Source organism: Sphaerodactylus townsendi, linkage group LG03, assembly GCF_021028975.2.
Source record: "Sphaerodactylus townsendi isolate TG3544 linkage group LG03, MPM_Stown_v2.3, whole genome shotgun sequence".
In the NCBI taxonomy this organism is placed as follows: Eukaryota; Metazoa; Chordata; class Lepidosauria; order Squamata; family Sphaerodactylidae; genus Sphaerodactylus; species Sphaerodactylus townsendi.
In genome coordinates, this window is record NC_059427.1 from 94755378 (window position 1) to 94768311 (window position 12934).

The window sequence follows — 12934 nt, forward strand, 5'->3', positions numbered from 1 at the left end:
AGGGCTTTCCTGTGGAGTAGGGCCAGAGGGGTCTATTAGGCCAGAAAAGGTGGTGTTAAGTCAAGCTGGTTCTTCCATTGTTGTTAAAATGATCTAGCAATTAAGCTTCCAACTAGGCATTTGTTGACACTCTTCTGCCACAGGATTACTCAGACATCACAATAACAGATGATTTGTAAACTGTGGCCTGATTAAACTCCAGTTCATAATGAAATACATCCAGAAATCACAAAGAAACTGTGGTTTGGTTACTAATATAGAATTCTTGGGATGTGTAATGGTATGATATAACCCGATCTTGTCAGATCTTAGAAGCTAAGCAGGGTTGGTATTTGGATGGGGGACCACCAAGGAAGACTGTTTCTCCTTGCCTTGAATGCCCCTGGCTGAGGTGGCCATAAGTTGGCTGCCACTTGATGACAAATGGATACATATGAGATTAATTACGATTTACATTGGGTTTCTAACTTCAATTAGTACTAACTGAAGTTTGTGTTCAAAAGTAAATTCTAGTTTGTTTGCTAGAGATGTTCCTGAGAGCTGCTGTATACACAGTGTTGCAGAGCAGCCCTGAAAACTAATTGAATGAAAGCATTCAGATATCACTGACACTTCCTCAGGACACGTCTTCTCTGCATACTGCTCTCCTAGTAGTAACTCACTAGACACAACTGTAGCAGAATATGTAACAGAAATTGCTCCTTATAAATGACTTGAGCAGGCCTCCTCAGAGGTCCAGTGAAACCTGAAACACTTCCAGCTTTTGAAACCCCTGGTCATAATATAAATAAAAATGTCAACATATGACTACGCATCTAAAAAAATGAGCTTGAAGACCAGGCCAAATGATCTCCTTTTACTGACATATATTATTTATATAAAAGGAACTTCATGTTCTGGACAAGGAGATGTACCTTGGCAGGGCAAATGACCTTGGAGGGGAGAAGCTTCCTGATCTGGCTATAGAAACAGCATCAAGCAAGAAGGGATGGCTTTCAGAAGCTTTCAGAAGTGGTAATACTAGTTGTATTGCAGGGAAGAAAGGAGGATATAACTAGATGAGGCAAATTAGTTGATAATATAGGATACCGTTACTCCTAAGGCTCTGGAAATGGGGGAGGGGGATGAGGGAGCTGTCAGGGTTCCCTCTGGCTCTGTATCAAGGGGTTGAAGAGTCTTTGAGCTAAGCTCTTGCTGAGGAACTTCTGGCTGCTCACTCAGTCTCTGCATCTACAGGTAGTGTCTGAGAATCTTGAACCAACTCTGTCCTCTCTACTCTATCTGAGTCTTCCTCTCAGGGGTTTCCATTCAGACCAGGCTGAGCCCTAACACTTGCGTTCTGGATCCAGAATATTAAGGTTCAAAGGAATAGTTTCCTAATATATCTGGACAATAGGATCTTCTCTGTTACAAATTCACCATATGGTGTTTTGAAGTACCTTCAATGGCTCATTCCCAGCAGTCCCATTTTTGAAAAAATCTGTTTTCTGAGGAAATGGTATCCTGAATCTGGCTCTCTTAAGCAATTTCAAAAGAAAAATATATCTTTGGGAAATAGAAGAAAAGGTCTTACTACCACTTTCCCAAATGCTATGAAAGTAATTGAATTGGTGATTTGTTAGAAATGCCCTTTCACTGTGCCCTTCAGCAACCCTGTTTATTGGTTGTTAAATTATTCCCTGTTGTCTGTCCCTTGCTGAAGTGTGTTCAGTATAATAAATGTAAAGTTTCTCAGGATGGCATTCCAAAGTGGAAACTATTTATTCACAGATTTAGATCTGTTGGCACCAGTTGATGTGTGGTAAACTGCAGAAGTCAGCATTTTAGTACAGGATATTGGAGAAACGCTAACAAGGTAGGTCCTTGCAACATAAAAGTGAAATTTAGAGTTCTGCTTTGCATCACAGTTATATTTGCAATTCTGTAGGTACAATTCTCAGTTGCTTTTGCTGCAGCCACTCTTAAGATTTTTGACAGCATCACTTTGATCAATTCTTATATTGTACGTGAAATGGTCCATAACTCAGCTGATTCTGAACACATTTAAACAAACTTACTACACTCCTGGTTTGGCACTGAAGGGCACAACTGGAACTATAGAAAATACGTGTCAAACAAATTTTCCCCTTCTTGAGAAATAATTATAATAGCTGGAAGCAATTCAGACTACCAGGCCTTGTCCACTGTGTGAATGGCCAAGACATCAATTTATATAGCATGCCAAATTAAATGAGAAACTGGGCATAATTTGTTGGCAGATAGTTTCAGGGTAGCCTAGTTGAAATGAAGAAAAATTCTGGTTAGATTTTAATAACAGTTGAGGGTGGATGAGGGGTTGGGGATTTGAAAAAGACATAAAATAAATTTCAGTTTCAGTTTGGGTAGGGTTCCCCCAAAAAGTAAGTCCAGCTTTTTTATTACTTGGAACACTGGGTTTACTTTAAAAAGTAAAATATTAAGCTCACCTGCCAGGTGGTTGGAAAAAAGTAATTAACAGAAATATTTAAAAATTCTATATTTATACAATAGGTTGCAGTTAGGAAAAAATTAGTCAGCTTTTAGGTTAGAAAGGACTCAAAGTTTAAATTTGTGGGTTTAAAAAATTCAATTGAAGCAAAAAAATTCAATTGAAGCATACTGAAGCAAGGGGTAATTCTCAGGAGTAGACAGACTGAGCCAACAGATTAGTGAGTAAAATTCAAGACCATATTTGTTGGCGTTCAGACACAGAGTGCAGTGCAACCTAGTGTAGTATCTAGCTTATTTTGGTGAAGAAGTCCAGGGGAACAGAATGAGAACCTGGATGTAAATTATCTGATTTTCTAAAGTTTAAATTCTGATGTTCAAGAATTGCTCAAACTAGCAAAAAAAAGGGCGAGGGATGTTTTAGGCCTGTAAGAATGCATTTGAAGAGCTACTTGCCCTCTTTCTTACTTCAAAAATTACAAAAACAGACCACTACTCTTTTGGTAAACCCTGCGCAGAGCATTATTGCCAAGTAGCAGCTCAGTTAGTCACTAGATTGATTTCTTGAATCCTTCTGTTAAGCAAAATTTGTAAGTCACTCCTTGAATCTAAATTGATTCATATTCCAAAAGCTGTAATAATGCTACATTCCTTGTGTTCAAAGAGGTATTTTTTAATATTGCTGCTTGCACTGTCAACTAAGACTTTAACCCTAGAACTGCAGAGTTAATACATCTGTTTGCTGACATAACTCTTCCAAACTTTCAGAGGAAATACTGTACTTGTTGCGGCATATCTGGTCACAGTTTGTCTTTGACCTGTCTGGTCTATCTGGAATTTTTATATTAAGACCTTTGAAAAAAATAATCTGATCAACTGTAATTTAAAAAGGGCTTGTACACATTGCAGTCTAATGCTCCCAGCATAAGAAAATTTTGTCAGGGCTAATTTCTGCCTCTGCTCTTTGTGTTGTTCTGGGAGTACATCGATAAAACAAGGGTTTTATGTTGACTATTCACAGGTGTTCAAAGTTTCAAACAGGAATCCTTGGGTTCCACAGTCCCATCTTTTACATGGGAGTGATATATTAAGAAGTATATTTTTGCCTGCTTGTTTGTGTTTGTGACAGTTGTCTCTTGCACTGAATAGAGTAACTAAAGCTTATTTGATTGTGTTGGTTGCTCATGCTTCTGCATCTTATTTTGCCCATTGACTTAGAGATGATGTGATTTTTTTCTTTGTATTTAATCATGCTAGTCCCTCAGGGAAGTTCTTGGCACAAAAGTAGCTTTATTTTCCTTTCTGTTTTCAAAAGCATTGACTTCTCCAAGTCTAAAATGTATTGATTTCTTGAGCTCACATTTAACTCACTGTTATTTAAACGAAATCAAGTAGAAGTGGCTTGTGAAGAATACTTAAGATTATGTGAAAAGTGGGTGAGATGCCAGCAGCAAGGCTTAATTTGATCTACAGGTCACTAGAGCTCTATTCCGGTATTTTTTTAAATTCCAATTTGTTTACTAAGCAAATGTGGCACAAATCCCTGTTACAACACCCTACCCTCCCGCAAACACACAGCTATTTTGGACTTGAAAAGGTGCAGGGGTGGGGCAAGATCTCCTGATGCCAGCACAGCGCAAGCCTGATTAGGATTAATCCCTTGCAGTTTTAAAAAAAACAAACGGATAAATTGTCCTCTGAAGGGGCATCAGCAACCATGTGTTGGATCTGTGGTCATCATAACATGTAGTTTGGCTCCTAGGGTTGCCCTAACACTAAAATCAATTCCTCATGTATAATCAATTCCTCATGGTAGTTTGGTACCCTACAGTGCTACTTAGTCCTCGTATTGACACAGAGAGGATCTGAGTGGCAGAATGGTTGCTCTCCTCCCATGTACTCTGACACTGCACTGACCAAGGTGCTGTTCATCTTATTTCAGGTACTCCTTCCAGGATGAAGAAGACATGTTTATGGTAGTGGATTTGCTTCTTGGAGGCGACTTGCGTTACCACCTGCAGCAAAATGTACGTTTCCAAGAAAATGCTGTGAAACTCTTTATTTGTGAGCTGACGTTAGCCCTGGACTATCTGCAAAGCAAATGCATTATTCACAGGTGGGCTGGAGACATTCGTTAATATTGTTCACATGTACTAATTTTACCATTATGAGCTTTCATGAACTTGTTGTGCCAAAGAGTGATGGCACTTAATTGCCTGCTGTGATTTAACAAACAGTGCTAACTTGACTTACTGATTGAAAAGAAAAAAGCTGGCTGCTTGAGTTATTGTTTGAGAAAGTGTTAGTGTGTGTGTGTTCCATCAAGTCATAGTGGACTTATGAGAATCCTATTGGATTTTCAAAGCAAGAGACATTCAGGGGTGGTTTGCCATTGTCTGCCTCTGCATCATGATCTTGGTGCTAGTAGAGTGTGCATCTGTTTGTGTGTGTGTGTATGTGTGTGTTCACTCACACACATAACTTTTTAACCAAATCATAAAAATATTTTAAAATCATATTTATCACAGTAATAAACCTTATTGTTCCTTTTTTGTTCCTTGTCATTTTTGTAATTAAGAGGACAGTTCCTCCCCACCCAAAGTGTCACATGGCCCAGGGAGGCATGCAGCTCCCCTTCTCTCCAGTTTCGTTCTTGCTGCTGATGTGTGTAGATCAGATCATCCTTTCTCTTGGAATTTATGAGTGTTCTTTGTTGGTTTTCTTCTTCGAGTTGAGGCAGCTTTCACTGCCTAGCTTTTCTCAGCTACTCTCTGGAGTTCTGAGCCAACCAAGCCAGCTTTCGCTGACTAGTTGTTTGTCTTCTCCCTTGTCCTGATGCCAGTTCAGGTCCCAGGGATGGCTTCAAAAGCCCCATTTAAGAAATGTGCTACATGCAGCACAAAAATGACTGTCTCAGACAAGCATAACTTGTGCCTGATTTGCTTGGACGAGACCCATAATATCACTAAGTGCAACATTTGTCAGAAGTTTTCTCCAAAGGCATGCTTGTGGCAAAAGACATTGTCTACCACTTGGCAGCAGCTAGAGTCCTGAACCTTAGCACTGCCCTTTGGCTTGACTACAGCCTCGAGAGTATTCAGTAAGTGTACAGCTGTAGTGGTAATATAATTGCATATGGTGGGATATTCCATTTACCCTTATCTGTATGATTGGCTGGTTACAGGACTTAGACCTAGTAGTAATTTGGGAAAAGTCCAGGCTGCAGCCATCTCATTATATGACCAGTCTACACTTGAGGTCATGGTGCATACTGCCATGAGAGTAGGCTTATTAGAAGGGATTTGGAAGTCCTCATCCAAGCCAGAAAACCTTCCACTCAATACTTCTACCAGGGTGGAATCTAAGTCATAGTGGGACCACAAAATAATGAATAGATCCTGGAGAATCTGCTAATCCTTAGTTCTTGCTACAAAAAGAAAGTGAATAATGGCATTTATTTTGACAGAGAATGTATAAATTAGAAAATTAGAACAGCAAGAAAATATAAGAACTTACAAATATACCTATACCATTGAACAGCAATTTGTACTGTATAGAAAAAAAAGTTTGTACTTCAAATTAACATTTTGAATGCTAATATAAATATTGCAGAACTTTCACAGGAATATCTACAGATGTTACAAACTCGACAGTTATCCCTTTCATAGTTATCCCAACAATCCCCATTGCAATTTTGATATATTGTGAATTGGCATAAGAAATTAAATGAATTTTTTTAGGAGTTTTGCAGAAGCCCCTGATGACACAGAAAAAGTTTAGAAACTCAGAAATGCATTAAAAATATGTACAGTATGGTATAATATCAACATAGCTTATCTTTTACTACCATAAATATACACAGGCATGGATTAGGTATGGATTCCATTTTTTAACAATTCTGTTTAGTTATGGATTCCTTTTAAAAAAAGAAAAGAAAAAGAAAGAAATCAGACTTATTTTCTAATATGAAGTGAAGGCCAAAAATTTTTATGTGGATTTCCAGATTGCAGGGGGGGGGGAGGGGGGGTTGAGCCCTAACCCAGCAATGTGGAAGGGATAACTGTAGTTACACTGGAAAAATATTTAGCTGGCCTACCAAATATTGCAAAAAAACAAATCTCTTGCTGATCATTATAAGAAAATATAAAATATTTCCAGAAATATTAATTCATTTCCCTTATGGCAAAATCTTGGTAAGGAGAACATTTGCAAGTATAGCTAAACCTAGAAAAGTGTATATTACAAGATCCATGCAGACAAATTGTCTGATTAAAACTACTGATTTTTAGGTTTGGTATATTATCTTTGTGAATTGTTCCTGTAGAATTATATTAATAAAGGTGAAATGAGCTTCTTTCCTGTTTGTTTATTTATGTAAAATTATTGGTGAGTATGATTTATAAAATGAAAGCAAGAGGGGGACAGTGTGCATTAATCAGTCCTGTGGCTGAAAAAGCTTCTGAACATACTGGATTGTCATAATTAAGGAACGCTTTGGAAGCTTTTTGTAATGTGGAAGGGCATTTGTCAAGTTGGATTCAGGTAATCTGTAGCAACTAGAAGAGCAGAAGGATAAAATAATAGCTGTTACATATAATTATGATTCATTTCATTTGTGATAGAATCTTGCCACAATCCCTCTTATTTTTTATTTTACTTCATTTATACCCCACCACACAAGGCGAACCTGCCTTATAAAAAGCACTTAAGAGATTACCTAGATGCTGAGAATTAATTAGCTCATTGGCGGTAAGGGCCAAATGGGATGTCCAGAAAAGCGTAGGTAAATACTCTTTAGATGTATCCATAGGAACGTCCACCCCCTCTTCCTGATGGAGAACAAGGTTAAGTGAGAGGTGATCTCTAAATGGTGATTTCTAAATGGTCAGGCTTGGCAATCTTAGACCTAGACAATGATACCATCAGCGGGGAGAAGTGGCAGTGACTCCCGACTGATGTGTGCTGGGCTATGGGATTTGACCCTGGGTCAATAGGTTGGATCCAGCAGCTATCATTAACCTCCACTATTACCATTTAACCATCTTATTGTTATTAATTGAAGCGCTACATTGCACTAGCACTTTAGTAACCTTGCTGCACCTTACTTAGAATTAGTAATCAGAATTAGCTGCTGCCAAGGCCAGGGAACAGTGTTGTTGAGTGGCTGTTGGCAGCTGGTACGTATGTATATATAAGTTAGGCTAGTAGAGTAGATAGTTGTTGTGGGGCTGCTGTAAGTTGTTGTCTCTCACCACCATGGGAGGGATGGCAGTGGGGAGCAGTATCTCGCGAGGAGCCAGGAGATCCCAGTAGGATGGGGCCGGGGTAGATATGGCGGTGGGAGGGGGGCCATATGAGAGAGGGGGGAGGAGATGCATTTATGCTCAGCCCCCTTCTGGCCTCCGGCCTATCGAGGATCGCTTGGGCAGAAGGGCTCAGGTACACTCTGCTTCGAGCCTGGTGTTGATTAATGCCAGGTCCATCAATAATAAGACCGCGACGCTCCGAGATTTTCTCGGGGCGCAACAGGTGGATCTGGCCTGCATCACCGAGACCTGGGTGCGAGAAGGTGAGACGGTCGCCTTAAACGAAGTCTCACCCCCGGGTTTCGCGTGTGTCCACCAGCCTCGAACACAGGGCCGGGGGGGAGGTGTGGCAATGTTCATCCGGGATGCCATCGCTTTCAGGGCAGCCCCTGCCCCTCAAATTCCCGGGTTCGAATGTGCTGGTTTGGAGTGGTTGTCAGGGGAGAGGTTGGCCGTCTTCTTGGTGTACCGGTCGCCTAGCGCACCCGGCGACGGCCTGCCACGGCTGCTGGAGGCGGTGGCTGAGTGGGCGTTGCGTTTCCCTCGACTTATTGTCTTGGGGGACTTCAACGTCCATGTGGACGCCGCCTCATGTTCAGCGGCAGTGGACCTGGTGTCATCCATGGCGACGCTGGGACTCTCCCTATTAAACACTGGCGCCACCCATGAAGCCGGTCACACTTTGGACCTGGTCTTTGGGGCGGGAGTGGATATGGCCGTATCCTCTGTTAGCAGAGTGCCATGGTCCGACCATTTTTCCCTGAAAGGTCCGGATGGATCGGCAGCGCCAACCCGTCTAAGCTGACGGACTTATTTATGTCCGCCCGCGGAGACTTATGGAACCGATCGGGTTCCTGAATGCCCTGCGGGACCCTGAGCCCTCTGGTACCCTCGATGAGCAGGTGGCGGCCTGGAATTCCAGACTCTCCGATGCCATCGAGGAAATTGCTCCCAAGTGCCCTCTGCGCCCCCGCTCACGGCAGGCTCCTTGGTATACTGGGGAGCTGCGCCAGATGAAGCGGGAACTCAGACGGCTAGAGCGAGCATGGAGGAAGTCTCGCGACGAAGTGGCACGAACAACTTATAGGACGTTTATGAAGGCCTATGAGTTGGCGATAAGGAGGGTGAAGAGGGCTTATTTTTCATCCTCCCTCGCGTCTGCTAGCTCTCGCCCGGCACAATTATTTCGGACTGTTCGGTCCCTCACCTCTTTGGTGGAGGGATCCACAAATTCTCAATTGGCTATTGGCTGTGAGGCATTTCAGAGCTTTTTTGTAGACAAAGTCATGTCACTCCGCCGGGACCTTCCAGCCACATTTGATACAGTAAGGGAACTCGAGGCTCCCTCGCCGTCTTCAGGTCCAAGCTTGGACCGGTTTTCCCTGCTCCGCGAGCCCGATGTTGACAGGGTCCTGGCTGCTGTTAGACCTACTACTTGTCCTCTGGATCCGTGCCCCTCCTGGCTAATAAAAGCCTGCCGGGAGGAGTTACGACCCCACCTGTTGAATATAGTCAACTGCTCCCTTGAGCAAGGAGTGTTTCCGGGTGGGTTGAAGGAGGCAGTGGTCCGCCCACTCTTGAAAAGACCATCCTTAGATCCTGGCGATCTGGCCAATTACCGCCCCGTTTCGAATCTTTCGTTTCTGGGGAAGGTAATTGAGAGAGTGGTGTTGGAGCAGCTTCAGGGTTTCCTGGAGGACACATCGGCGCTCGATCCCTTCCAGTCCGGCTTCCGTGCTGGACATGGGACGGAGACCGTCCTCGTCGCCATCACAGATATACTCCGCATGCAGCTAGACCGAGGCGGATCGGCGCTGCTGATTCTATTAGATTTTACAGCAGCGTTTGATATGGTCGATCACGACCTTTTGATCCACCGCCTGGCCACCTCTGGAGTACGGGGCACTGTCCTTCAGTGGATTGCCTCGTTTCTCCAGGGTCGGGGTCAGCAGGTATGGTGCGGGGATGAGGCCTCCCATAGGGCCCCACTTAGTTGTGGGGTCCCCCAGGGGGCCTTGCTTTCCCCGCTCTTATTTAACATCTACATGCGACCCCTCGCTCAGCTGGTGCGGAGTTTTGGGCTGGTTTGTCACCAATATGCGGATGACACCCAGCTCATTCTGTTGATGGAGGGGGGGCGGCCTCTGCCCCTGTAGCTCTACAGCACTGTTTGGAGTCGGTTGCTGGTTGGTTGAGGCAGAGCAGGTTAAAACTTAATCCAACGAAGACGGAGGTCCTTTGGCTGGGCCGGGGGGAGAGACCAGGGGAATTTCGGCCGCCAGTCTTGGAGGGGGTTGAGTTGGCCCCAGCATCTTTGGCCTGCAGCCTGGGGGTCCGCCTGGACTCTTCACTATCGATGGAGGGCCAGGTGGCCCATGTTACCCGGGTTGTGTTTTTTCACCTCCGCCAGGCTCGTCTGCTGGCTCCCTATCTCTCCCAGTCCTACCTGGCCACTTCGATCCATGTGTCGGCCACCTCGAGGTTGGATTACTGTAACTCGCTCTACGCGGGCCTTCCCTTGCGACTGATCCGGAAGTTGAAGCTGGTCCAGAACGCGGCAGCCCGGCTCTTGACAGGTGGTGGTTATTCAGATCACATCACCCCTGTGCTGCGCTGCCTGCACTGGCTCCCAGTGGAGTTCCGGATCATTTTCAAGGTGTTGGTAATGACCTTTAAGGCCTTACGCGGCATGGGGCCCTCATACCTACGGGACCGCATCACCCCTTATGTCCCAAATAGGCCGCTGCGTTCGGCGGCGGCAGAGCTGCTGGAGATCCCTGGCCCTGCGATGGTGCGGCTGGCCCTGGCCCCTGCCTGGTGGAATGCTCTACCTCCAGCTGTCCGGGCCCTGCGGGACCTTGGTGAGTTCCGCAGGGCCTGCAAGACTGAGCTATTCCACCGGGCCTTTGGGGGGGCTGGCCGCGGTTCTATCACCCCCCACTGAAGCTGCCGTTTCCATCTGGCCGGGCCCTGGTTTCCATCTTGGGCCGACCTATCCCCTCCCTCCATTGGCCTCTAGTCCGGGCGCTCTGATATCTGATATTTTAATCAGTATGTAATTGAAATCGCTATTAAGTTTTAAAGTTTTAAGTTTTAATGAATTAAGCTGCACTCTTGTATTTGATATGTTTTATTGATTGTTATTGAATGTGCAGCCATTCTGTGAGCCGCCTCGAGCCCTTCGGGGGTGAGGCGGCTTATAAATCTCATAATAAATAAATAAATAAATAAATAAATAAATAAATAAATAAATAAATAAATAAATCTCCTAGTAGAAGGTCTCCTATCTTAAAAGACTGGACTGAAGTTCTTAATTTTGGTGACATAAAACAATAATCTATAACACTGTTCCCCAGCGTACTAACAAATGTGAAATTATTAGAACAGTCGTAGCATTTTAGACCATTGAGCCATAACATGTTATGTTTGATAGCAAATTCGATCAGATTCCTAGCAGTGTAATTGGTCTGGGTATCCTCAGAATGACGCTCTGATGGAAGTAAGAGTGAATAGACATAATCGTTATCATCATAACCTTCACGTTCCAAATATGAGGTTAGATTATTACCCACTCTCGCATTGAAATCCCCCAATATAGTAATTTCAGTTGAAGGATATTTTAGTTCTAGCTCCTCAACAAACGAGGATAAATTCTGCCACGGGTCATCACGAACGTTATTATTCGCACCAGGGCGGATATACGTATTAATGAATATCAGTGATGATTTGCCCTTGTGTGGCAATTGGCAATTTTGAAACATTAATCAAGTATATCACAGACTATCTTTGTAAAGTCCATTAAGCAGAAACCTCCATACAGCACTAGAGGTGCCCCCTGGTTTGACAAAGAGTGTCATGAATTAAACAAACTAATTCGTGCATCTTACCAACAATTCAAGAGATTTAGAAATCCTGTGTCGCGCAATCAGCTAGTTCAATATAAAACTACTCTTCATTCTTTAATGAAAGAGAAACAGGTCCAGTATGCGCAGAATCAGTGGGATCGCTTATATCAAGCTGTAATCTCCAATGACTCAAGACAGTTTTGGGCCTTGACAAACAGACTTGACTCCAATAAAATGAGGGCGTTTCCTTCTATTCTCCCTGAGGTTTGGATAGATCATTTTGCGAAGCTGTTCCAAAAGGAAGAGACCAGTAACATTTATCATCCATCTCCATCATTAGATGATTCCAAATGGCCTCCTGTTACAACTCAGGAAATCATGGATCTAATAACTGAATTGAAACCCCGTAAAGCCTCTGGCCCAGATATAATTTCCCCAGAGATACTGAAGTCGCATATAGAGTGGTGGGCACCCCTTTTGGCCAATCTATTCACCCTCTCCAGTAGGACTCCAAAATAGCTAACATTGTTCTCTTCTCCTCCACTCTACTGTTGCAACAGCCCTGTGAGGTCAATTAGTCTGAGAACGTGTGATTGGTACAAGATCACTCAGTGAACTTTCATGGCAGAGGAGGGATTCATACCTGGGTCTCCCTAGTTCAAATCTCTAACTATTATACCACAGTGGCTTATTAAGCCACCAGATACAGCTGTGACAAATTCATGTGACGATGTATGTGAAAATATCGATTGTAAAATTATCTTTATATACTGTGATACTGTGCTAATGTTACTAAAATGATGATACGACATTTTAGTTAAAATTCTTTATCAGTTCCATTTCATCTTGAGTTACAAAGTTATGTATAAAAATTAGAATGAATGAGACTAAAGATGCAGAGAGCTGGAGTATAAAATCACAAGAGAATATTGATACCCAGGAAATCTAACCTTATTGGGTGTCTTGGGATCTGGTTGCAGGATATCTCAGTATAATCATATGAAGTTACACCTGGAACTTAACTGGAGAGATGCAATTGTGGCTGAGTTTACCATTATCTATGAATAGTCTTATTTAAAATGAATTTCATCTAGGATTTTATTATTAAGTATGTTACTGTGATCCTTCATTTTATTCTAATAAGTGATGGAAAATCCTAACGAAGTTTGTGTGGCAAGGTAAACCTCTAAGAATTTCAGCAAACTTAAAGATAAACTAGAAGGCTATGGATAGGATTACTCAATAAGATTATATTACTTGGCATCTAAATTTACTGTTAAAGTAGATTGGTTTACTTTAGATAAGACATTTTCTCTG

The 12934-nt window shown here is 42.9% G+C and overlaps 1 protein-coding gene across 1 annotated transcript in view; it reads left to right on the forward strand.

The window, feature by feature from the left end:
* Positions 1–12934, forward strand: part of STK32A (serine/threonine kinase 32A) — a 99499-nt gene that overhangs the window by 37083 nt on the left and 49482 nt on the right. Inside the window, exon 6 of the mRNA XM_048491248.1 lies at positions 4409–4582. Within this exon, the coding sequence (XP_048347205.1) occupies positions 4409–4582 (174 nt within the window). The remainder of the gene's footprint in view (positions 1–4408; positions 4583–12934) is intronic.